Below are 26,877 nucleotides of genomic sequence, written 5' to 3'. Positions count from 1 at the left end.
TTAGTCTTTCTTACTCTCTCTCTCTGTGTTTGTTTTGTGTGCATCTCACACACAAACACATTTGCTTTTTTGCGAACCACTTCGACAATGCAATGCCTGTGTGTGTAGAAAATGCAGTCCATATGTAAATCAGCTATGGCTATATATGCACCCAGGTGTGTAATAATAATAATAATAATAATAATTACTCCACCTTTTATGAATTGCTTCCTAAGAAGAGCCTCAAAGCGATTTCGCAATACCAGGCTGTGCCCAAAGCCAGGCAGAGCAGAGACAAAATGGAAAGGAATAGAAATGCCAGCTTCGGGTCCATAACTCCCAATGGCTCTACTCTTGAGTAGAACTCTGCCCTGGGCTTGAAGCTGGCTTTGATATATGCAGTCGCTTTCTATACGGGTTGCATCCAGCAGGTGCCAAATTTATGTAACACTCCCTCCCACAAAATGCCCACCTTCCACCCCTTCCTCACTTACCTGCTTCTCCCTCCTCCTCATTGTCCCCCCATATCCCCCTTCCTCACACACCCCACAGCTCCCAACCATGTCCTCCCCTCCCCAAGCATGTCATTGCCTCCCTCACTCCCCTTGGTCCTCGTATGTATGCAGTTACCTCAGACATTTCTCCCCCTCCCTGCACATTTCCCCCTCCCACTTTCTCCCCCCTCAATAAGGAGCTGCCCCCCCATAATGCCCCCTCATCGCTGCCCCTCCTCCCCCACCCCTTGTCACTCCTGTCAGCGTCTGCCCCCCCCCCTCAGCCGCCCCCCACCCCGCTCCAACTAGCCCCGCCCGCTCCTACCTGCTGCTGCCGCCGCCGATACGTCCCGCTTCCTCCCCTCACTGACAATGTTTGGGACCCTCTCGCCGGCCACCACACCGACAGCCAATGGTCTGCCAGAGAAGGCGGGACTTGTTCGGCCGCCTCCTCCAATGGCTCCGGGGGACCCGGGGAGCGACGTCACGGGCACTGCGGGTGGTTGCACTTCCAGAGCTCTGCCCCGCTGCCGAGAGGCTCCTTCTTCCCGGTCGTCTCCACCAGGATAGGCTGAGAGAGCTTAGCCTCCCCTCCCCCCCAAAAAAAGTGGTGATAGGTGGCGGGGTGGGGGGAGACGCTTTGGGCACGCCCACCTGGAGGAGGTTAGAGGGAGGCTTTGTTTACATCCGGGGATCAGATAGAGGCGGGCGCTACAGCCGCAGGCGAAGATAGGTCACGGCGGGTCGGAGCTGAGTCAGCGCGACCAATGGGCTTCGAGGGCGTCAGAGCGGGTTTAGCCACGCCCGCCGCTGGTGACTCGTACGGTTGTTTACCTCTTTCTGCTTGGCGAGGTGAGGAAGGAGGCGCGTAGGAAAGAGACCGGGGCGCGTGACGACAGCGCGCGGCTGACGCCGCGACGTAACAAGTAAGAAGCCGACAGGAACCATAGAGAGGGAAGAATATAGAGTGGCAAAATAATCTCTAGGTGATTTCCGGTCTTAACAAAATCGACTTGTATGTGTATATAATGTATTTATATATACTTGTGAAATAATTGCGTGAGTCTCTGTGTTAAAGTTTTTTTTAATGCTTCGAGCTGTGTCCCCAGTAGGGGTTTCCGCCATTGAGATGCCAAGGGATAGAGCGGCCTTTGCAGTGTGGAGATTCAACAGGTGCAGCGCAGTCTCTCTCACCTTGGAAATGTGGCTGTGTTGAAGGGGGAATGTCAGTAGACTAACCGTCTTTAGCCACCCCGCATCATGCCAGCCTTCCAGGGCCATTGTCCAATGGCACAAGTGTACCATTATGTGTTAACTATTTTGGGGAATAGTGGTTAAGATTGTTGGTCCAGGTCCTCGGAGACCCAAGTTCGAATCCTCACTCGGTCACAAAGCTCAGTGGGTGACCTTGGGCCAGTCATGGTTTTTAAGCCTAACCTACACAAAGTGCAGGGACGCGGGTGGCGCTGTGGGTTAAACCACAGAGCCTAGAGCTTGCTGATCAGAAGTTCGGTGGTTTATATCCCCACGATGAGGTGAGCTCCTGTTGCTTGGTCCCAGCTCCTGCCAACCTAGCAGTTCGAAAGCACATCAAAGTGCAAGTAGATAAATAGGTACCGCTCCAGCGGGAAGGCAAACACTGTTTCCGTGTGCTGCTCTGGTTTGCCAGAAGCGGCTTAGTCATGCGGCCACATGACCTGGAAGGTGTACGCCGGCTCCCTCAGCCAATAACGCGAGATGAGCGCCGCAACCCCAGAGTCGATCACAACTGGACCTAATGGTCAGGGGTCCCTTTACCTTTACATAAAGTGCAAGTAGATAAATAGGTACCGCTCCGGTGGGAAGGTAAACGGCGTTTCTCTGTGCTTCTCTGGTTCGCCAGAAGCTGCTTAGTCATGCTGGCCACATGACCCGGAAAAACTGCGGACAAACGTCGGCTCCCTCGGCCAATAAAGTGAGATGAGCGCCGCAACCCCAGAATTGTTCATGACTGGACTTAACCATCACAAGCTCCTTTACCTTTTACCCCCACAGGGTTGTTGTGAGAGTAAAATAGTAAAATGGGTAGGTGGTGGAAACCATGTATGCTGCCACCTTGAGCTCCTTGGAGGAAAGGTAGGGTAGGAATGGAAATTAAATGAGCAGGTGGGACAGGTAGCTCCCCCACCCCAGTAATTGAGCATACCTGGGCCATGTGAACTTTGTAGCCATCTCATCCCAATCTGTCGTCCTGGCATCCTCCAGCTGTTTCATGGACAACAGCTCTCATCAGCCCTAGCCAGCATGCACAGCAGTTACAGATCAGTGGCTGACTGGCTAAACCAGGTGAGGGTAGCCAATGGGTCTCAAGCCCTCAGTGAGTTAGAGACTTCCCCTGCTTGCGAATTGATGTTGTAGAGGGAAGTGAGGGGCAAATGGGGCTTGTCAACCTTGGAAGATAGCCCATATAGCAGAAGGGAAACTCTGATCCTAAATTTCTGCTCCGTTGTGGGATCTCTTCGAGAGAAGCAAAGGCTTAGGAGTAAACCCTACAAATCCAGAGTGGAGTCCCTAAGATGGTTGGATGGCGCCTTGTATACCTTTCGGCAACTCCTGTATCCAAGCATGTGCTAAACATATTGCTCTGCTTTCCTTTGTACCACATCAGTGAGGCTGGGCAGCCCAGGACCTCCTCCAAACACACTGCCCATGTTTGCACCCCAGGGAGGTTACTTCAGTGCTCCTAACGCAGGCTTGACTTCAGCCTTGGAGATGCATTCCATGGTCTCTTGAGACAGACGCCAACATCATGCTAAAAGTGATAATTCAGGCAGGGGCTGGAAAGTAGGGGTGGAAAACTACTCCTGTGAATTTGTACAAAAATATTTGCGAACTGCTCTGTCTGGGTCTGAGGAAAGGGAGCTCTTTCTTCACAGTGTGAGCTGACTTGTGAAATGCACCAATGGGGAAACAGCCTTCAACAAAAAGTTAAAACTGCCATGTTGCAAAAAGTGACTTGGGTTGCATATATGAGAGGAAGCCAGAAATACATGCTTGTTCCTAAATGGTATTTGGGTGTATCTAGAATCCTGCAGGGTTGGGGTGCAAGGAAGCCTCCTGTTTCCTGCCTTTGTTATCGGATGCTGCTGCCCTGGGACCTTTTGGGAAGGAGCGTTGGTTATAAATGTAATAAACATGCAATATGGAAAGTTTTAGATTATACAAAAGAGGTAGTACCCAATCACAGCAACCCTCTCCCCACTTGTGATTCCAATCAATTGCTAAAAAGAGGCACAGTACTTCCAACTGTGGAAGTAGAATATAGTCTTAGGGTTAGAAGCCGCTTATAGCCTTAATAATCCCCCATAAATTTGTCTAATCTGCTTTTAAAGCTGTCCAAATTGGTGGCCTTACTACATCCTTTGGGAGCAAACATCAGAGTTTACAATGATGCACCATTCCTTCCTGTGAAGCATAGACTGAATCCTCCCTCATCTGAGGTCTTGTGACTCAGGAGCTGCTCCAGAGTAGTTTTGACACAACCAAATTCCTGCAGCTCTCTGTGGCATTTCAGTGTGCAGCAACATGGCATGGAACTGTGTGTGACCTTGTGTCGTGACAACCATGTTGTTATTTTCATTTTTAATAAAGCAAAAGGAAGAAACAGAAAGCCAGGTTTTTTGCTAACTTTATTTCATTATAAGTATACATGGCTCAACGTATGCAAAGAAAACTAGAAAACTATCCCAATGACTTAAGAACTTATGGTGGAAATTTCACCATCAAGAGCACCATCCATTGTTGGAACAGTAAAATATCTCATGCTTGTAAAAAGGAATGTGTTGTATATCCAAATGTGTTGCTAAAAGAAAAACAAAAAACACCTCTCGAGAATTAGGAGTCAATAACTGATGGAGGGGAACACTGTTTCGTTCCTGTTTTTGAGCTAAAATATTGGCCCTTTATCTTACAAAAAAATATAATGAAAATACAACTAAGATAAAGTACTGCATAGTATTTTAATCAAAATACAGAAACCAGCATTGCTGTGTGACGAAGACTCAGCATCTCCTCTGCGTACGTTTCATTTCTGAATAGAGAAATCTAAAAGTTAATAAAGAAAGAAAATAGACCTAGTATTATATTCTCTAATAGGGTACACTTCAGGCAGAACGTATTAAGTACTACGAAAATACATTATTTTCCATTCTTTTTAATAATTTACTTTCATTAAAAAGTTGTGAGGTCGTCACAAGAAGTTTATACAAATTCATTACTCTGTACTAAATTAACCCCACCCACCCACCCCAAAAAAAATTCATCATCCAAAATCAAGGTGGTGTGTTTTGTGGGTTTTGCTAAGCCCTGTTGTAACAATTATGCAAAAGAAAGTTAGGTGGGGAGACTACATTTTGGTATGAAGGAATATAAATTTACACACATTTTTACAGCAAACTCCTTATAACCCTAAGAACGTCTACAAAATTCACAGTTATATTACAAGCAAGTACAAGTTTGAGATAAAGCTGTTCGAATACCAACCCGCCCCAAAAAAGGTTTTCTACATTTAAAAAAATAAAAAACCCAAATGAGAAAAAGATAAAATAAAGATATGCAGTTTCAACTTATCTGTACCGAAACTTCATAACTTTGAACTGGACCGCAAGGTATAATAATAATAATAATAATAATAGGGTTGTTTTTTATTTGTACCCCACCCATCTGACTGGGTTGCCTCAGTCACCCTGGGAGGCTTACAACATATATGAAAACATAATAAATCATTACACATTAAAAAGCTTCCCTATGCAGGTAAACTGCATTAATGACTGAAACCCTTTCAGCAAACACAAAGTGCTTTCCTGGGCTGGTGGAACAATGGGTTCCCCAGCTTCTTCTGTCTTCGAAGGCTACGGCGCATGGCCAGCTTACTGGTGGTTTTGTGTTGGGCTGTCGTGGAGGACAAGATTTCAGGCTGGACGCTGACGTTCCTAGTCATCCCCCTCCTAGGCTTCTTTAGCAAAGGCCCCGAATTGGATTCTTCCAATGTCCTTTTGCAGCTCACTGTCGCTGCTTTGGTTGGCTCGCTTGGAGGTACCTTGAAGGCTTTTGGATCCATGCCTGCGTTCCCAGAGTTGGAGGGAGAGAGGGTCCCTGGCAGGCTCCGTCCTTCCGAGTCGCGCATCCTCAACCCAAACAGTCGGCCGCACTTCTCCTCCTGTGGCACCGCATCCTTGTTTGACACCACCGCTAACGTTGGGGCGCTGTCTTTGGCGGCCTCCCCAGGCGGCTCTGAAGGTTTACTCAACGCCGTGTTGCGCGTCAGCGAAGGGATGGTCTCAGGAGAGCTGAGCCGTGGCCACAAGTCATCTTCTAAAACCTGGTGGGGTTCAAGAGAGTAAAAATATGTAGTTGCAAATCCAAAGACTCAGATATTTCCCAGTATCTGTTCAGACAAATCCCAGAGAAGTTTGTGGTGGTCAGATAATCTGAGAGGTGGAGAGCTTTAAGCGCCTCTTGAAAAATATGTATGTTTACCCAAGGTTTTGCTGGACTCTTGACTCTTAAAATAAACTTTACACATACATATAGAAGACATTTTACTAGTGTTACTAAGTGGGAATTTCTCCCCTTAATTCTTTTTCATGCACTGTTCAGTTATACTTAGGACAGGCTTAAAAAAGAATTTTTAGTGAATATTATTGCTGTACTTTTATTTCAGGTGTTGGCCCTCCAGATGTTGCTGAAATACAACTCCCATCATCTCTGGCTGAAACTTTTATTCAATAAGCACCTGAGCCTGCTCCCTTGTTTCTCATCCTGTTTTTCTCTGAGGTATTCTTTTCCTCATTCTCCTACCATCTCGGAAGACAAGTCTCAGGTCCAATAAAATAAACTTCAAGCTTGGAAAATTCAGCTTTTCAAACTTTGGAACCCCAGCTCGACACCTTGCCATTATCCCAGTGAGAAGCAGCAAGGTTAAATGTAAGCAGAAGGTAAAATACAGACCTCCCAGGTACTGAATGCCCAAGTACAGTGGTGCCTCACTAGACAAATGCCCTGTAAGATGAATTTTTCGCTTAACGAATAGGTTTTGCAATCGGAGGTTGCCTCGCAAGACGATGAGGTTTTCTATGGCCACAGCTTCGTCTTGCGAAGCATGGCCATAAAAACCTCCGATCACAAAACCTAGCGAAAGGGGCATTTGTCTAGCGAAAGGGGAACAGCTGTCAGCGCCTCTCAGCTGATGTTCCTTTGCCTTCTTCCCTTGCTACAGCTGGTTCCCCTTTGTGTTCCGCTGGTCTCTGCCGGTTGCCATGAGCAGTGAGGGGCAACCGGCAGAGACCAGCGGAACACTAGCACGGGAAGAAGGCAAAGGTCTTCCCCCGTTGTCTGTCCAATCCAGGCGGGAGGCGGCGGCAGGAGCTCTTCTCCCGCCGCTGCCTCTCGCCGCGCACGGCCGGCATGGGGCGCAGCTTCGGAGACCTCCGAAGCTGCGCCCCATGCCGGGGAAGGCAGGCAAGGCGGCGGCTGGGAGAAGAGAGCTTCTCCCCGCCGCCGCCTCGCACACAGCCGGCATCCATCATTCTGCCCGGACACTGAGGTCCAGCACCGAGGGCTTACTTCTGAGCCAGTGTATATTGGATTGTAGCCACAGGGGTGAAAGGAATCTTGTGTATGCAGAGTATGTGGTTAGTGTGTTGGACAAGGACCTGGGAGCCCAGGGTTCAAATGCCACTCAGCCTTGAAGCTCACATCCACACTGTACAGTTAAGCACATGGCTTCTCCCAAAGAAGCCTGGGAGCTGTCGTCCTGGGAATTAGCTCTGTGAGGCGTAAACTACTATTCACAGGGATCTTGGGGTGGAGAGTCAGGTGCTTAAATGTGCTTTAAATATACTGTGTGTAAACGGCAGGCCCCTTACAGAACTAGAATGTCAAGATTTACAGCAAGATCTCCCACTTCCCTGGCTATTCTGGAGGTGACTTTTTGGGGAGGGCCTGTTTTAAATTTTCAACAATATATTTCAGTGTAAAATTTTAGAATTCAGCTTTTTTGGGGGAAATAGAATAATCTGAACTGCAAATTACCTCCTTGTATATACAGTAATTGGCCATAGATAACTTGAAAGATATTAAGAGTAACTGAATGAACAAAAACTCTAATTAGGCAGATGGCAGCCAGACTGACTTATAAAAAGATAAGGGGCAAGGCATTTCAGCCATTTAAGTCTACCACAATGCCTTGGAACAAAACTTTGGTTCAGCTCTATGTTGTTAGCTTTTGCACAAACCCCGTTTCTAAAGAAGGCTGGGTACGGTCTGGATATCAGTGAGAGCGGACGCTAAATCCCTGGACAATTTCTCCCAGCAGGTTTGTGTGGATGGCTGATTTGGGTGGTCACCTGATGTCCAGGAAGATTCTGGTCTGTGATGTTAGCAGCCCCGTTCAAACCACCCCTCCACCTCTGAGCAGCTGCCCTGCTTCAGCTGGTTATGTTAAACCAAAGTGAACTCCTATTCACGTGGAGGAAGCCTAAAAGGCCATTCACTATTAATAACTCATTCTTGAATTGCTCCCCTGTGGGGCGTGTGCCCCACATTGGAAAAAATGGCGTTAGACTATACAGTGGTGCCTCGCTAGACAAAATTAATTCGTTCCACGGGTCAATTCGTGTAACAAATTTTTCGTCTAGCGAGTCCCAGTTTCCCATAGGAATGCATTGAAACTTAATCAATGCGTTCCTATGGGCTCTGGGCGACTGGCGGCGGCATGCGACGGCGCTTCGGAGAATAATAATAATAATAATAATAATAATAATAATAATAATAATAAGGCTCCCGGGTCCTTGTCCAACACACTAACCACTCACTGGGGTACCTCACCCACATACCCTGCATACACAAGATTCCTTTCACCCCTGTGGCTACAATCCAATACACACTGGCTCAGAAGTAAGCCCCACTCAACGAAAAGGAACTTCCTTCTGAGCCCTTGCACTGCACCTCTGAGCATACACAGAGCTCCTTTCATCTCCAAATAACCAGAGCCTGCCAAGCCACCCCAAACATCTAGCTTGCCAATACCTAAACTCCTGTGAGACCTCTTTCTCACCTGCCCTGTGCACATTATAAAAGGCTGGGTATTAAGGCAAGACAAATGTCCCTCCCACCACATACATACCCTTAGAGCACTTCTCATGTGAATCTGTAATTGCCTCTAATTTTAATAAATGGGGATAAATGGGGATATACTGTACTGTAACGCATGCCTCCAGCATTGCATGTTCCTAATTGCACCCTCTGGATATTTTGTCTTGCATTAAGGAAAAAAGCCACATGCCTTTACTGGTACGTATTTAAATTAGGTATTCCTCATCCCCAAGCGCCACCATTTGGGGTTTGTTTGTAAACCAAGTCCTCCGCAATCCTGGGCTTTTTGGAGAAAAGTATTTAAAAAATTCTAACTCCCCACCCCCATTGTTTCTTTAGTTGCTTCTTTGGGATTGTATTCAATTAAGTGCTGTCATAACAGGGTTTCTCTCCCAGCCCTCCCTGAAGATGCCGGGAATTGAACTCGGGACTTTCTGCATGCAAAGCAGATGCTCTGCCAGTGAGCCACGGCCCTGTGCCTTGGCAAAGTGCCCTCTGGTGGGCCTTCTTGGATGACCTGACGGTGGCAGCAGCATCACTCCCAGCATTGCCAGGCAGCTGAGTCCAGCCACTGTTTTAAATTTCCCACAGTGGTCCAACCCCAAGGCATCACTCTGGGGCATTGTGGGAAATTTAAAGACCCTAGCACCAGCACTGCTCAGGACACCAGAAGAGAAGTTGTTGTTTTTTTAAGGTGGAAAGAAGGCAGGTGTGAGCTGTGGACCCCACAAGTGCTATTGGAGGGGGGGGGGCTGTCGAAAGATTCCTGTGCCCGTGCCAACCTAGATACCACCCCACTTACTTCTTGCCAGAGAAAATGAAGGGCTGCATTCTGGGACATTGTAGGGGCAGAGCCTAAATCTGCCCTGTGGTCCCCTGCTGGTGAGAATCGGGGCTGCCACCTCCCTGCCATAATTCTGCCTGCAACCACATGCTAAACTCTGTGACTTGATCACAGCAAAGTGTGATGGAACGATGAGCATTTTGACTTCTCCAAATAATAATATAAACTGAATGTTTTCAATATTAAAAGGGAAGGAGGGGAGGGAGGCAGGCCCTGGGCTCACTGCTGGGATTTGCCACATGGACTCCTCCTATAAGCCCTGTTTCGCTCCTTAAGAAGAGGAACATCAAAAGTGCCTCCTGGATCAGGCCAATGGCCCATCTAGTTCTGGCATGGAAAAGATAAAGAGATTTTTTTGGGGGGGGGGGAATTAAGCCCTGAGGTTCAGTCAGACTTTACTAGGGGACCGAGCCTTTAATGTGGCAGGTCCTGCCCTGTGGAACTCCCTGCCAGTAGAAGCTCAGGAGGAATCGTCCCTGCCTGCTTTCAGACTTCTTTTGAAAGCTGCTTTGTTCAGACAGGCCTTTGAAATATGTAACTCTTTTCCCAAACCAGATTTTATGGCTGCTTCTACTGACACTTCTACTGGTGTTTTATCACTGCTGGTTTCATTTTGTATATCGTAGACTGCCTTGATTTTCTGGAAGAGGGGAGAGAGTGCGCACAAAAGAGGCGAGTGGGATAAAGAAAATGAAAGAATGAAATAACAGAATGGGGGAGGGAGGGGAGGAGGAAGAGAATGGAGAAAATAGGAAAAGAGGGAGTCTGAGAGAGAAAGTGGAAGAACAGGAGAGAGGGAGGAGAGAGGAAAGAAAAAGTGAAAGAAAGAAAGAAAGAAAGAAAGACAAGCAGATGAAAAAAGAAAACCCACCGTTTTTTACTAGCTGCGCCTGTATAGAGACCCCAGAGTAGCTCATCCAAACCTTTGTGGGTTTTTTTTTCCATTTTGCTTTGCCAAAGGAGAGCTATTCAAAGACTCAGGGGAACATCAAAGCAGCCTGAGCTATTCCGAGCCCAGTGGCGGTAATTGCTGGTTGCTTCAAAACACCCCAGCTGAGCGTGACTCCCCTCCCCTCTGACAAGACAAGGACTGCTGTACAAAGGGCTTCCAGAAGGCAGTGGCGACAGAGAACAGCAACAGCCAAAACTCCAACAGAAAACAACAAGGGGTGGGCAGCCACAGAAACATATACTGCACTCCAAGGATCTTCTATTTGAATCATGGCAAATCAAGTGGCTAAGTGGAGAAGCATGTGACCAGACCAACATCGCCAAAGGCCAGGGATGATGGGACTTGTAGTCCATCAATATCTGGAGGCTTATTATTTATTTTATTTATTAAAGGTGTAAGTTGCTAAAAAGTGGAAAGGCACCAGGACCGGATGGATTTACTGCAAAATATTAAAAATTTATATAAAAAAAACAGAAGCATTTCTACTTGGTATTGTAGGCATGGATATTAATAGACAAGGTAACAAACTGTTTTTATATGCTACAATGGCAGCAAGAGTATTATTGGCACAGAAATGGAAGCAGGAAGAGCTACCGATGAAAGAGGAGTGGCAGATGAAATTAATGGACTTTGCAGAAATGAATAAGATGACAGAGAATTCGAAACCGGCGGGACCAGAAATTCTTGTAAGATTGGAGTAAATGTGCGAACTACGGTATTTGAAAAACAATTGTAATCAATTGACTATGCTTATAAGGAGAACTATATGAAATATTACAGGGAAGATTTATGAGAATGGATTTTAAGTTATGGACTATTAAAAGTAATAATGAAAATAATTAAATGCAAGACTAAGTGATGAAGGTTGAAAAATCATTAGACGTGGTTGATGGAAGTCCTAGGCTTATAGCCAAAATGTTGTATAAGATGAGAGGAGATGTTATGTTTTGTTTGGAAAATATATATAAAAACTAATAAAAATATATTTTTAAAAGGTATAAGTTGCTTTATCTGGCCCAGAGGCAATCCAAAGCAAATTACAACCAAACAATCAGACAATAAACCCCACATACATGCATTAAAACCAGGAGGACTGAGAAAGCATGAAAAAAAATTCTACTTGCTTCTGTAAGGCCACTGATTGCTAATAATTACAATAATTTTTATTATTATTAACCAAGCCACTCTGGGCGGCTTCCAACAAAGCATTAAAACACATTTTAAAAAACTCAAAACATTAAAAACCTTCCCATACAGAGCTGCCTTCAGGTGTCTTCTAAAAGTCAGCCAGATGTTTATTTCATTGACTTCTGATGGGAGGGCGTTCCACAGGGCAGGCACAACTACCAACCGAAGGCCTGGTTAGAGAGGAAAGTTTTTTCCTGGCGCCACAGGTGATAAGTTCTACCCTGGTGGAATCTACACACACACAAAAACAGTTCCAAAAATGTTTTGTTTAAAGTGTTTTTTAAAATACGCTGATCGCCGAAGAATTGATGCTTTTGAATTTTGGTGCTGGAGGAGACTCTTGAGAGTCCCATGGACTGCAAGAAGATCAAACCTATCCATTCTGAAGGAAATCACCCCTGAGTGCTCACTGGAAGGACAGATCGTGAAGCTGAGGCTACAGTACTTTGGCCAGCTCATGAGAAGAGAAGACTCCCTGGAAAAGACCCTGATGTTGGGAAAAATGGAGGGCACAAGGAGAAGGGGACGACAGAGGACGAGATGGTTGGACAGTGTTCTCAAAGCTACGAACATGAGTCTGACCAAACTGCAGGAGGCAGTGGAAGACAGGAGTGCCTTGCGTGCTATGGTCCATGGGCTCACAAAGAGTCGGACACGACTAAACAACAAAAAATACACTGAATTTTCCATAAGGCTCGCCATCGCCATCTAGTGCCACATTGTGTATTGCACTTAAAACGTTTATTTGCAGCTGTATGGGTGAGTCCCCTGCCATGACCTCCCAACATCATGACTTGGGATTCCACCCCTCTTTTCTTACCTTGACTGGAGGAGTGGAGCACCGTGAAGGAGTCATTGCCCACATCTCAGGGCTGCTGTAGGACGGGCCTTCGGCCAAGTTGAAATACAGCTCCTCCTCCCCTTCCAAACTGCTCTGGTCGCTGCGCACCGAAGAGAGGCTGATGACGATGGCACTGGTGTTGTCTGCCCGCAGCATGCGCTGCCTCCAACGTCCCAGTGCGCGGTTCACCAGCATTTTGGCCAGAGACTGCTGGCGCCCTCCCTTTCGGTTCCAAAGGTGGGCAAGGAGATGCGGAAGAAGAGAAGAGGGAAGTCACCATCCCATAACTACGACATATATTTTGGGAAGTTCCATTTCTCGGCTATGCCTTCAGATAGATGTTGGAATCAAATTCTGTACGATGGCTTCCTGAGATCTGATATTACAGTGGTCCCTCGACTTACGAATTTGATCCGTTCCGAATGCACATTCGTAGGTCGAAAAGTTCGTAAGTCGAAAAGCGGTTTCCCATAGGAAAAAATTTTAAGGAAAAATTTGTAAGTCGAGGAAACCGCATTTAAAACCGCCAATGGTTTCCGTTCAGATGTAGAAAAATTCGTAAGCGTGCAGCCATTTGTCCCGTTCGTAAGTTGAAAACATCGGATGTTGAGTAATTCGTAAGTCGAGGGACCACTGTATATTTATTCATATCCCATCTTTTCCACCAGACCAGGACTAAGGTGGCTTACGCAAAACACATGAAGCTCAAAACATACAAAAAAATAACCAGAGAGAAAAGACTTTGCTACACAACTTTCCCACCCAATCCTAGAGGGTTCCTGTCCTCTTTTTCCCTCACAGTGATAAGATAAAAGAAACCTGTTCATGAGAAATGGAGAGAGAATATTCTCAATTCACTACCAAGCCACTGGTAGTCCAAATTTCTTTTTCTATAATGGTTTCGGCTGGTGGTGGGGAAATTGGTGACTATTGGTATGGTTTTAGATTAAGCTCATGCTCACCGTAAAATACTTTTTCTCTTCATGGTCCTGGCACATAGAAATGGCTTCCTGCGGCGGGATCATGTTCCACAGCCCATCACTACCCAGGATGATATATCTGTGCTTCTGAGGATCTAATGTGTGCACGCTTGTGTCCGGTTCGGGAGATACAACAAACTCGCCGCTGTAGAAGTCGTAGCTCCACAGATCACCTGGATTGGGAAGGGTACAAGAGATAAAACACAAAAAGAGAGTTTTACAAATTTAAATTCATTTAACTGGGGGTGGGGAACCACTGCTGCTATCAAATGCAACAGTTCAGGATGGAATCTGAAAATCAAACTCCCCATGCTTAGAAAACAGAACTGTCAGGACTTGAGAAAAGAGTTCAGACTAGCTTTCTCCCTGCAGGGCTGTCCCAGCAAGCTACTATTGAACTACAGAGGATTAGGCTCTCATTAGCTACTAGCCAGGGGGGACTATACTAGGGGACAGCTGTAGATCAGTATCCCTGGATCAATCCACAGCATCTCAAGGTATGGCAATGCAGTATATATCCATAGAACATCCCCTTAGTTGCAATTTCGGGTTTTAAGGTTATGTTAAGGTTATGCATCCATCCGCACCAGTTTGGACAATCAGAAGCAAATGGTTACAGCTCTTGGCAGAGGCAACAAGCACAAGGTCAGGCAGCCAAGCAAGAAACCCTGCCAGAAACCCTGGAGAGACACTGCCAGTCAGTGTAGACAATACTGAGCTAGATGGACCAGTGGTCTGACTTGGTGTAAGGCAGTTTCCAATGTAACCCAAGAGTTAAGAGTGTTGAGGGTACAAACAAAAAAGCAATGACTTCATTGGAGAATGGCTTGACTTTATTATGTAGTCAAATATAAGACAGCACAACTGGACATACACAGTGGTGGTTTTAAGCGATGGAACTTGAAATTCACCATTACTTCTTCTGAAAATGGAACTCACCTTTCGGTTTAACCCATCTATCTCATCTGGGATTGAGATCCTATTGGATTTCAGTGCTCTATAGACATCCTAGTCCTTTGCTGTTAATTTCGATCCGTCCTTTGCTGGCCTATAACTGTAAAACTGCATTTGTTTGGCTGCAATTTAGTGGTTTTATCTGGGATTGTTGTAATAAAGGTTGACTGACTTATTGCCCTATTTTGGAATGGATGTGTTCCTGTGATAGGAGAAAGGGAAAAGGGGAGGTGTAATGCTCTGTAAGTTTATGAGGCTCTTTACAGTAGCTGCCACGTCATGCCTGGCTGTTACAGACTGTTACTTTCAGTTCATTTTGTACTGAATATATTTTTACATGCTTGCATCCTGTATTATATGTTTCTATTAATAAAAACCTCGTCAATATATACAGTTGCAATCGAAATTATTCAACCCCCATTGCAAATCAGGTTTATTATCATGTCAGCTGTTTGCAATGAGCAACACAAACAAAAACAATTGAAATCACTCGGTTTCCCCAAATTCAGCTGGAATTGCAACTTATACTGGCTTCTCCTACTGCCTGTGAGGTAGGTTCTACCAAGAGGCAGTGATGGGCCCAAGTTCATCCAGTGAGCTTCATAGCGGAGCGGGGATTCGAACGCAGGTCTCCCAGGTCCCAGTCTGACACTCTAGCCCAGGCATCCCCAAACTGCGGCCCTCGATGTTTTGGCTTACAACTCCCATGAGCCCTAGCTAACAGGACCAGTGGTCAGGTCAGGGATGATGGGAATTGTAGTCCAAAACATCTGGAGGGCCAAAGTTTGGGGGTGCCTGCTCTAGCCACTGCAGCACAGTGGCTCTTGAACAGGCAATCATCCCTTCGCATAAGCAGCCTGAAGGAAAAGATTTTCTGACTCGATTTTTCCTCATGTTACACAGACCTTTAATGAGGGCTGTAACATCTTTTGTGTGTTACAGAACAGGTACGTCTGGAAAACAAACTGTTACCCCTTAACAAGAAAAGGAACTAGGGCTGTAAGCCAAAAACATTTCTACTCAAGAGTAGACCTGCTGGACTTCATGGACCTGAGTTTGTCAGTCCTTTAGTCTCAAAGGATCTGTTCTGGATAGGACAGCTACAACAGCTACAACCCCTAGCAACTGAATAACAACAGTTGTGTGTGTGTTTGTGTCATCAGAAAGCTCAAACCCCTAAAGTGCTGAGGGCCCAGTAAAGGCAGCCATTTTTGTGTGAGCTCAGTTCCTCGCAAGGCTTCTTTTTCCGCCCACGCAGGCACTTCAGAAAGCGGCAAGCCGCTTTAGGAAATAAGGAACCCGAGCTCTTTTGTTTCCTGAAGTACAATGCTCATTTCGCCATACGCGCCACACGCCATCCAGCTGACAGCGTTTTCAGACGCTCGACAAGGAACCATTCTAATAAATTACTCCTATTTACTACGGCCGAGCACAACCTGAGCCGGTCCTCATTCGAGAGCTAATTTCTGCCTCTGCTAAAGCAGAGATAAGAGGGAAAGGGAAGAACTAGTTCTCCCATTAAAAAGGCTAATTAGGGGGAAACACACACAGCATCCCTGATCGTAGGGGAGGCCCTCTCCTCCGCCCACCAGTTAGCACAAAGAAGTTGAATCAGCTTATATTAAAATGGGGGTGGGGGATGAAGATGAATCAGGCCCTGTTACGGCCTAAGAATATAAAAAGAGACTGCTGGATCAGGCCAATGACCCATCTAGTCCAGCATCCTGTTCTCACAGGGGCCTCCCAGATGCCTACAAACAGCACTTTTCCCACTTGGGATTCCCAGCAACTGACAGCACAGGTAGAGAATAGCCATCGTGCCTCATAGCCACAAACAGCCTTATTTTCTTCTACTGCTTTGCTAATCTACTATATATATATATATATACTAGCTGGCCCGGCCACGCGTTGCTGTGGGTCATCCCTGTGATTCCCCCCACCCTGTCCCAATCCATGACGTATCCCACCCCTCCTCCCTCCAACCCCCTGGCTCATCCCTGTGTTTCGGCAGGACACCCTTCCCTCTGTTTTCCCCGGGGAGTGTTGTCCCCTCCCCCCTGTATCACCATACATTGGCCCCTGCACACGCATCGTGAACATTTTTATATATTTATATATTTTTTTGAAAGAACAACATGAGAAGCAAAAGTTATTATTGTTTAATTTTATTTTTTGGGTTGTCATTTATTTTGGTGGGCATTGTATGATTTGGGCGTTGTTGTGTGTTTTGGTTTGTGTGTGTGTGTTTTGTTATTTGGACTTTCTAATTTTGGAGTAGGTGACCCAGAGAACCTAGAGAACTACTTTAATAATCCCAACCGGGGGGGGGTGTCAAATAGCAAAGACCCACAGCCCCGTAGCAATAGAAGGCGAGTCCCGAAGCAACCGCGCTGTTTGGTTCCATAAAAAACCCAGGAAGTAGCAAGGGGAAGATAGGAGATTGTAAATGGGGGGGTTGGCCGCTGCAAATATCCGAGGACTTAAACTGGGAAGAGAAAGTGCATGGTTGGTTTTTTTAAAGACACAGAGGCTTGCAGTCAGTCATAGTATAAAGCGTAAGTTAAAAGGGGCATGAGTGCCCTCACTTAAAATGGCCACCGGAGCCTCGCATGTGACACAACACCCGCTAAATTTTAAAGTAAAAACCCCTTGCCGTACCCCCAAGTGCATTGCTGTGGGTTATCCCCCCCTCTGGGCCTAGTGGGGGCCTGGCAGGGGCCTACATAAAACAAAGCCATGCTGCGGCCTGCGATCAATGCGCTTGCCCTCTCCCCCCCGGGCCTAGTGGGGGCCTGCTGGCCTGGCAGGGGCCTACATAAAACAAAGGCCGTGCTGCGGCCTGCGGCCCGGGTGCTCGCCCCCCCCGGGCCTAGTGGGGGCCTGGCAGCCTGGCAGGGCCTAGGGGTCTGGTAATGGCCGCCTTGGTGGTTTCAGTTGCTTGGTTGATGATGTCATTGTTTGGTTTGTGGATGTGGTGTAGATTTCACAGGAAGGGAGGGGGTGTACTGTGGAAGGAATTCCACTTGAGGGCACTGTTTTACTTGGTGGAAAAGCAGGTTTCTACCTGTGCAGGTGTGGGGTTTGAGGGTTTTTTCCCCTGCAAACACTCGGGGAGTGGCATGGATCGTTGTGTCCAAATTTCAGGATGATTGGTCAAGCGGTTACGGAGAAAAGTAGAGTCCACACTTTCACCATTTTTACATTTTTATATATACAGTATAGTTAAATGTAAACTGGCCATGTGGGTGTGTCTCCACTTTTCTCCGAAACCGCTTGACCGGTTGCGTTCAAATTTGGACACAACGTCCCAAGCGAATATGCGAGTGACCACATACAGTTTGCGTAGATAGATGTCACACCTATGGCAGGTAAAACAAGTAGAACCCACTGTTCCCAAACACAAAATTCAGACAGCTGGGGACGCTGGGAGCACAGGAGAGGTTGCAAAACAGCGCCCTCTAGTGACGGCTACACTGGTACTGCAGCTAGGAAAGCTTCCCTCTCCACAGCATCTCGGCTCAGCTTCGCAGACTGGGGCGAGGGGGCAGGATACGTTATGGGTCAGGACAGGGTGGGGCCAATCTCAGGAATGAGCCAGGGGGTGGGGGGAGGAGGGGGCAGAATAGGTCATGGGTCGGAACAGGGTGGGGGCAGTCACAGGGATGAGCCACAGCAACGCGTGGCCGGGACAGCTAGTTCTTTATAAAAAGAATCAGACGAAGGCCACAGTCACATCATACATTTAAAGCATTATGATACCACTCAGAACAGGCATGGCTTCCCCCCAAAGGATTCTGGGAACTGGTGCTGAGAGTTGTTAGGAGAACCCCCTGTTTGCCGCACAAAGCAACAATTTCCAGAGTTCCCTGTGAAGAGAGATTGACAGAAACCATTCTGAGAATCGGAGAATTATGAGAGGAGAACAGGATGCCTCCCATGAACTCCCAGCACCCCTAACAAACAAAAGTTCCCATAATTCTTTGGGGGAAGCCATGGCTGTTTCAAGTGGTATCATAATGCTTCAAATGCATGGTGTGAATGTGACCAAAAGGCTCGTCGAGCTCAGCAGCCTACTCTCACAGCGGCCAGCTAGAAATCCACCAGGAGTCCACAAGCAGAACCCAAGCCTGACAACATCCAATGGCTACAGATTCCCACCCCCCACCCCCCGCTCCTGGCTCTCAGTGAGGCCCTGATCTGGGCTTGAGCTTTTGTGTACTCCTGCTGACCTAGGCAGACACTTTGCCAGCAGCTCCTAAGCTCCAGTATGGCTTTCTGCCTCTTCTTGAAATAAGTCCTAAAGGGGGTATGTCAGGATCAAAGCCTCCGCAGGGTTTCAGACTGTGCAGCGATCTTGGGGGGGGCATCCTCTAAGGACGCCCCATGTTGCAAGTCTGGGCAGGGCTAAACCTTTACACCAACTTTTCCACGCAAAGAGGTAGAGGGGCAATGAGACAGCTAGACCTGACATGCTAAATTTGTTACTCGTCATTCGGTGGCTATTGAGCATGCTCAGCCCTCATTGGGCTGTTTTGGGGGGGGGGCTGGAAGTTGCCCTTAGTTTTAATTCTTATTTATTTTTTCTGCGCTTCTGCAAAATGCAGGGTTTCCTTCAAGCATGCTCATAACTTCCCTCTTGGTTTTTTCAGCAGCGCTGCACAGCCGTTGGCACTCTGCCACCCGACTTCGCTATTAGAGGGAGCAATATATAAGAGGTTTACGCAATCCAGTCGAGGAGTGGTTTTTTGGGGCACGACTGGAAGACTCATAAGCATATCCACCTGCAATTAAGCCTCCACCTGCCATTTACTGGCAAAGGAGCTCATCTGGAAAAATGGCTGGGAGGCAGCCAAGAGACTGTCGGATTAATTGCCTTCAGTGGGAGGTTTGGAAACGCTCGAGTCTCACTAAGGCAAAAAGATGGGGTGGGGGGGTGGGGAGGAAGTTCTCTCTATTCTAGCACTTTAATGAATAAATGGAATCCTGAGCTACTGCTGAGCTACAGCACTTATTCTAAAAATGAAACAAGATCCCAGTACTCATGAATCAATGAAGGACTGATTTAAATAGACCCTGAAAGCTGCCTTATACTGTGCCAGACCATTGGTCCATCTCGCTCAGTACTGTCTGCACTGACTGGCAGCAGCTCTCCTGGGTTAACTCCCAGCTCTACCTGGAGATGTGGGAGATTGAACCTGGGAATTTCTGTGCATATGACAGATACTCTACCAGTGCCACAGCCTTTTAAAGGCTTTTCATAGTGCAGGCAACTTTCCACTGAGCCGCGTTGGAGTCAAGCACAACTACTGCTGCTCCAGAGAAGCGGACACGGAGCAATGGATTCAAACTACAAGAAAGAAGATTCCACCTAAACATTAGGAAGAACTTCCTGACAGTAAGAGCTGTTCAGCAGTGGAATTTGCTACCAAGGAGTGTGGTGGAGTCTCCTTCTTTGGAGGTCTTTAAGCAGAGGCTTGACAGGCATATGTCAAGAATGCTTTGATGGTGTTTCCTGCTTGGCAGGGGGTTGGACTGGATGGCCCTTGTGGTCTCTCCCAACTCTATGATTCACATGCATACACGCATTGCTGCGAACTCAGAAGTGGCACTTAAAGAGGCAATAACAGCACCCCAAAAGTGCAAAAATGGTGCGAAAACAAGTGTCTAGCAAGCCTTTGCAAATGCAATCCCAGGAGCGCTGCTGGGTTTTTCGAGGGTTTCCAGGGGTTCAGAGGATGTTTGCAATCAGACCTTAATTCAGAACCATGAGCCACTGGAATCTTTATTCTTTGGAGAAGAATGCATTTTGGCAAATATATATTTGCGGGCAGGAGGTCTCAGATTCAATCCCCAGCACCCCCAGGTAAGGCTGGGAAGGCACCCTGCCTGAAAACCTTGGAGGGGCAGCATCAGTCAGTGTAGACAACCCTGAACTAAGTGACTCAATATAGGGCAGATTCCAATGTCCCTAAGTGATGGGAAGCCAGTGCTGAATGTCACAGCTCAGGAGATCCAGCAGGCTAGGCGGCTCTTCTTGTTGTAAAAGGCCAGGAAAGAGAGAAAGAAATCTATTCAGGTGCAGAAGTTACACACACCCAACCCAAAAGGCCCCTAGTTGGGGGTGCAGAGGCTGGAACAGGGTGGGGGGGGGTTGCAGGGAGAGAGAGAGAGAGAAGAGAAGAGAAATATTTCCGGCAAAGTAAACAGATCCACATGTGCCCGAGAGCCAGCAATGTAAATTCAGCAGCGCAGGCCCAAATCCCCACATGGGGAAACAGCCACCACTCATCCTGTTTTCGATTACGTTATTGTGTACACTTTGCAGCACATTTGCTTCCAGTGAGAGGGAAAGAAATTGCAGGTTTGCGCCAGGGGTAGTGGGAGGTGGGGAGGGTGAGCAATATGGATAGCGGGAAGACAGAAAATCCCGTTTGCTCATGAAGCCTGGTTGTAGGAGGGTCTCGCTAAGGTGGGTGTCAGGCAGGCAGCTGTGGCCAAGGCCTCGCTAAATCTAAGATGGATCCCAGATGGATCAGGCCAAAGGCCCATCTAAGTCTACAATACATCCTGCTGCTCTCAGTGGCCAAACAGATGCCCCAAAGGGAAGGCCGCGAGCAGGACCTGAGCACAATAGCATCCTACTTGCTATGCACAGAAGCTGGTGTGGGTATTCAAAAGTGCTATTCAGAAGCACACTATGTCTGGCAGTGGAACACAGCCATTGTGGCCAAAAGCCTTATTCTCTGTGTGTTTGCCCAATTCCTTTTTAGAGTCGTCCAAGCCAGGAGCCGCCACTGCCTCTTGTGGAAGTGAGTTCCATAGTGTAACCATGTGAAGGAGGACTTTCTTTTGGCTACCTGAGTCCCATGACACAAACCTCTGCTCCCTAGGCACTTTCTCCACCCAGTTCATAATCTTAAACACCTCTTTCACATTCCCCGACGGGACGAAGACACACACAGTAAAGGCTGATATCACAAGAAGCAAAAAGGTATCAGTGAAATTCACAGAGAGAGAGACTTTGGCTGTGGAGCAACTGGGAACCAGAAGCTGCGACCAGAATCCACAGGGCTGGTGTGATGGATCCCTCAACCGTGACAGCAATGCAGAGGGGATGGAAGGGGTTAACTTAACTCGACGAAGTGTGTAATTAAAACATTAACCATCTGCTAAGGTCCATCTGGCTTTCATTTCCTTACAACTGGCACACATAAAGGGGGAGGGGGCTTTTTTAAAACAAAATAAAAATTGCTGAGCGCGCTTCTGAAGTTCCTAGGCCATGCAGAGTCGAGGCCTCGTCTCTCCTTTCAAGCTTCTCCATGCACACAAACACTCAACAGTCCTCCATTAAAATGATCTCCTGTGGGCATGAACACAAGCCTGCAATATTACTCTGAGAACCCCAGGAGGAAGATAATCTACAAAACCTATTGTGAGGGAAGGGCGGAGGGCGGCGGGGATGGGAAATCAAGCGTATCCCGAGGCTTCTCCTCCTCCACTTTGAAAATTCACAGCACCCACTCGGCCTCGCATTTGCACAACAGCAGCAGCCCAAGGAGAGCATGGCAATCCAGTGTGCAGGCCGAGGTCCACTTTCTCTTGCAGGGGCCGCATATTATTGCTGGTCTGGGCGGGAGGCAAAAAAAAAAAAAGTCTGCAGCAAGAGATATTTATTCAATTCATTCCATTTCTTTGAAATCTCTTCCCGCAAACTGTATCTCAATTTCGTGATAAAGATATGACTCTTACCACAGCAAGCTCCATTCCAGTTACGCAAACGTTAGAGGTTTCTATCGCTTGCCATGCAAAAGTCACCTGCCGCCAATCTCTCCCATTAAGGAAATGAGGGGTATTAATGCATGCCAAAGACATATTTCTGCCAGGAAAAGCACCCAAGGAGGGTGCGGGAAAAGGCTGGGGAGGGAATGCAACCTGGGGAAAGTCCTGAGGGCCAGACAGAGGCACCTGAAGGGCCATATCCGGCCCCTAGGCCTGAGTTTCCCCACTCCTTTTGTAATGGTATATGTAGGAAAGCAGGTGCCGTGCCGGATTAGAAGTGGGGACAGTTGGCTTCAAATCCCCACCCTGTGAACATTTACCGTACTGCTGGGTTTGCCGAGGTGTGTCTTTGTGGTGTACAGAAATGGAGATGGAGCAGGGAGGGGGAGGGCTGTGCGGCTCAGTAGGTGGAGCACCTGCTTTGCATACATAAGGTCCCAGGGTGAATCCCTGTCATCTCCTGGCAGGGCTGGGGTGTGTGGGGAATCTTATTACAGAAGGATACAAGTCAAGAAACCTAACGAGTTTATATGGGAAAGGGTGTGTTTTCCTTGATGTACAGTACTGGAATAGTAATTACCACGATGTGCAACAAATTGCTTTTTGGTTTATCGCAAGCTTTTTTTGTTTTGCTGGCTGCTGTCGGCATCCACCTGTCTCGAGAGGCAATGGAGTGTGCCTCCGGGGGTGAAGCCAAACGGCGACACTAGCAGCACTGGAGTGACCTCCCTGGGGCACAAAAGCCTTCACTTCGAAATACCGTGCTGTAAATCCTGTTGTGTGCCTTCACAGCAGTCAAAGTGATTGGAGGAGGACTTGGCAGAACGAGCCAACTATTGGAAAAGCGAGACCGTGTCTGGATCAGAGGAGTTATTTGAGGTCAGAGCACGCTTCCTTGCTCCAGGAGCTACTGGGGTAGGCGCACCTACGAGGGCAGCCAGCACTCGGCGCCAGCCAAGAGCCTGGAGCATTATTGACAACCTAACAGTTTTGAGGATAGTGGATAGAGACACACAGGGCAGCTTTCCACTCTCAAATGGAGCATGGACCATTTTTCCAAAGCTGCGAGAGCCTGTTTGCCACCTGAGCCAACAAGCTCAGCTCGGGGGGGGGGGGGGTGAGCAGCTGGAACCCCTCCCCACAAGCGCTGTGCTAGATTACCCAAGAGGCAGATTAAGCACATGCTTAGGGCACCAGAAAGGCCGGGGCACCCAAAAGAAAAACGAGATTTTTAAAGATAAAACAATTTGGCATTTGAGATGACTATTTTTTTTTTTTTAAGCATCTAAGTAGTCCATCAGGACTTTGATAGACTTCATTACATTCCTCGACACACACTTGCCCTACTTTTTTGTTCTCTTAACTCCACATAAAACCAGGGATACTAACATAGTTCAAAATAATGCGAGGGAATCAGATCCTGTTATGTATTACAATCAATCTAGGGGGGTTTTCTATTACAGTGGTACCTCGGTTTAAGTACACAATTGGCTCCGGAAGTTTGTACTTAAACTGAAGCATACTTAACCTGAAGCGAACTTTCCCGTTGAAAGTAATGGAAAGTGGATTAATCCATTCCAGACGGGTCCACGATGTACTGTACTGTACTTAAACTGAAAGTACTCAAACCGAAGTGTACTTAAACCGAGGTATGACTGTAATTATTTTTTTTTACTTTACAGTTTAGTATGGTTTTTAATGTTGTATTACATATCAGGGGACAATATTTTCAGTGCTTAGAGCCTCTAAAGTGGTGGTTTTCAGCTGGTCCAGACCCAAGACCAGGGGTCCCCAAACTAAGGCCCGGGGGCCGGATGCGGCCCAATCACCTTCTAAATCTGGCCGCAGACGGTCCAGGAATCAGCATGTTTTTACATAAGTAGAATGTGTCCTTTTATTTAAAATGCATCTCTGGGTAATTTGTGGGGCCTGCCTGGTGTTTTTACATGAGTAGAATGTGTCCTTTTATTTAAAATGCATCTCTGAGTTATTTGTGGGGCCTGCCTGGTGTTTTTACATGAGTAGAATGTGTCCTTTTATTTAAAATGCATCTCTGGGTTATTTGTGGGGCATAGGAATTCGTTCATATTTTTTTTCCAAAATATAGTCTGGCCCCCCACAAGGTCTGAGGGACAGTGGACCGGCCCCCTGATGAAAAAGTTTGCTGACCTCTGCCCAAGACCCACCTCTGACCCACTACAATGTGGGACGCGCTTTCACATTTGATTTATAATAATAATAATAATTTATTATGTATACCCCGCCCATCTGCCTGGGCTTCCCCTGCCACTCCGGGCGGCTTCCAACAAACATTAAAATACATCAAATATCACAGATTAAAAACTTCGCTAAGCAAGGCTGCCTTTAGGTATTTTCTAAATGTCTGGTAGTTGTTTATCTCCCTGACCTCTGATGGGAGGGTGTTCCACAGGGCAGGCGCCACTACCGAGAAGGCCCTCTGCCTGGTTCCCTATAGCTTTGCTTCTCGCAGTGAGGGAACCGCCAGAAGGCCCTTGGCGCTGGACCTCAGTGTCCGGGCAGAACGATGGGGGTGGAGACGCTCCTTCAGGTATACTGGACCGAAGCCGTTTTATACTTCAGCAATGCTAACAGTGCCCATTATTAATCCTAAAATGGCGGCTCACAGAGCACTATACCTTTGCATTACTAAATGAAATGCAGTTATTTTTACACTTGCTCTTACCCGAAAAAAGCCATTGAAAAGGAGCGATTTTTGCATCCCGAGAGAAGTCTGGAAGCCACCGAGATACAAAAGGCAGTGAAGAAAGTGCCCCTTGTGTCATAGGAGCTCCCTCAACCAGAGGCATAGATATAGGAAGGCAATCATTTACAGACTAGCACAATCCACCGTCTCTCAGCAAAGTTACGGTGAATGCTGGCCCTCCCAGAACCAGGATACAAAATCCACTTACAACTACGAAAGCCACTGTGGTGTAACGACAGGTGAAACTCGGAAAATTAGAACATCATCGAAAAGTGCATTTATTTCAGTAATGCAACTTATTATTATTATTATTATTATTATTATTATTATTATTATTATTATTATTATTTACAAATGCGTTCTTTTGGAAATTCCACAGTAATAAAACAAATAGTTACAACAATACAAAAATAAACATCGCTATTACATTTCCTTAATTACTTTCCATTTATAATTGACCCGCCTAACGACAAATAATTACAATTACAACAAATAAAGGCTTGACATATCTTGCTTTGCATGTCATGCATCTATCTCATATATTGGTTTCACCTTTTAAGTTGCGTTACTGAAATAAATGCACTTTTCGACGACAGTCTAATTTTCCAAGTTTCACCTGTAGCATTAAGACGAGGGCCTGGGAGACCAGAGTTCAAATCCCCACTCAGAAGTGAAGCTCACTGGTGACCTTTGGCCAATCGCTCACCCTCAGCCTAACCTACCATGCAGGGCTGCTGAGAGGATAAAACGGAGAGGAGAACGATATTTGCCATCTTGAACTCCTTGGAAGGAAGGTGGGATATAAATGAACCTGAAATGAAACTGTGCTTTCCAATGCTGGAAATCTGGGAGGCCAATTTTATTCCTCCACTGCATGTTAAGTGAACAGTTTCCTTTCTCTCCTATGGGGAAAAAGCGCCTACATTGGACGGGAAGCTGCAAGCTGCCCCCCACTGCCCCAAAATATATCCACAGCGGCCTCACCGATCGCTTGCTTACCTAGAGCCCGAGCCACCGCCAGGAAAGGAATCTGGTCGATAACTGTGCTTCGCCGCACAGGGCCGTTGTGGGTCAGGCGAGGCCTCTTCCACACGACCCGATTCACGCCGGATTTATTGATCACACTGGTGGCAGGGAGAGGAATCCAGAGCGAGGGAACAGGGGAGAAGAAAGAGAAGGCAAGTCAGTTACGAAGCTGTAAAACTTTCGGAGCGCGAATGATATCGTTGGTTTCCTAAGTAGGAGCTGCAATAAAATGTTGCAGTGCAGAGCTGTGCTGCTCAGGGGTCTAGCCAGCTAAGCACCCTATTCCATCCCCCACTCGCCATTTTCCCTCCAACCACCAGTCGGCATTTTGCAACGAAAACTTTGTGGAGGTGCTTTTCTCCCTACTTATGACATTTCACCCTTAAAAGTATATATGGCACGCTGTCTTGTACTGGCCCATCTGGTTCAATACTGTCCATTATTAGGAGAACCTAATTCCCCTCACAGAGCTAAAATTCTCATTTATCGATCAATTCCTCTTCCCAGGGAACTCTGGAAACTGTAGCTCTGTGAGGGGGATAGGTTTTTCCAAAGAACTCTCAGCATCCTCAACAAACTCTATAGTTTCCAAGGTTCTTTGGGGGGAAGCCATGACTGCTTAAGGAGTTATAATACTGCTTTACATGTCTGGTGCAGATGTAAGCTAAGTTTTACTCATCAATTTCAATGGGTCTACCTTGAATATGACTATCACTGGATACAACCCAATATGTTCTGAGTTGACAAACAAATGATAATAATAAATACATAATAAATAAATAAATAAAGTGGAAGACAAAAGCTGGAGAGAGAACTCCTTGCCACTGGAAAACCAACAGCAGCAGAGGAAAAACAGAAGACTAATTCTGCACCCCCTAATGCGTCCAGTTTCAAGCAACGACAAAATAGTGTTCTCAACTGCAAAACTTTGACTCAGATCTATTTGAAGTCTAGAAGCTGAGGGGGTGACAGGAGGGGTTTT

At 46.8% G+C, this 26,877-nt stretch overlaps 2 protein-coding genes across 14 annotated transcripts in view; both read right to left on the bottom strand.

The window, feature by feature from the left end:
* BCAS3 (BCAS3 microtubule associated cell migration factor) overlaps window positions 1-841 on the bottom strand; it is a 454,932-nt gene extending 454,091 nt beyond the window's left edge. For 12 of the 13 annotated variants that reach the window (XM_088657501.1, XM_088657504.1, XM_088657510.1 and 9 more), the window contains exon 1: window positions 799-841. The gene's annotated coding sequence lies outside the window, so the exon portion shown is untranslated. The remainder of the gene's footprint in view (window positions 1-798) is intronic. The other variant, XM_088657503.1, reaches the window with a different exon arrangement.
* Window positions 842-4,124: 3,283 nt separating this feature from the next.
* Window positions 4,125-26,877, bottom strand: part of PPM1D (protein phosphatase, Mg2+/Mn2+ dependent 1D) — a 40,720-nt gene continuing 17,967 nt past the window's right edge. The window contains exons 3-6 of the mRNA XM_035139684.3: window positions 25,869-25,993; window positions 13,394-13,584; window positions 12,411-12,653; window positions 4,125-5,832 (exon numbers count right to left, since the gene is read on the bottom strand). Of these exons, the coding sequence (XP_034995575.2) occupies window positions 5,293-5,832; window positions 12,411-12,653; window positions 13,394-13,584; window positions 25,869-25,993 (1,099 nt within the window). The 3' untranslated portion in view covers window positions 4,125-5,292. The remainder of the gene's footprint in view (window positions 5,833-12,410; window positions 12,654-13,393; window positions 13,585-25,868; window positions 25,994-26,877) is intronic.

This window comes from Zootoca vivipara, chromosome 14 (assembly GCF_965207765.1).
Source record: "Zootoca vivipara chromosome 14, rZooViv2.hap1.1, whole genome shotgun sequence".
Taxonomy (NCBI): Eukaryota; Metazoa; Chordata; class Lepidosauria; order Squamata; family Lacertidae; genus Zootoca; species Zootoca vivipara.
The sequence above is the reverse complement of the archived record's forward strand: the minus strand, read 5'-3'. Positions and strand labels throughout refer to the sequence as shown.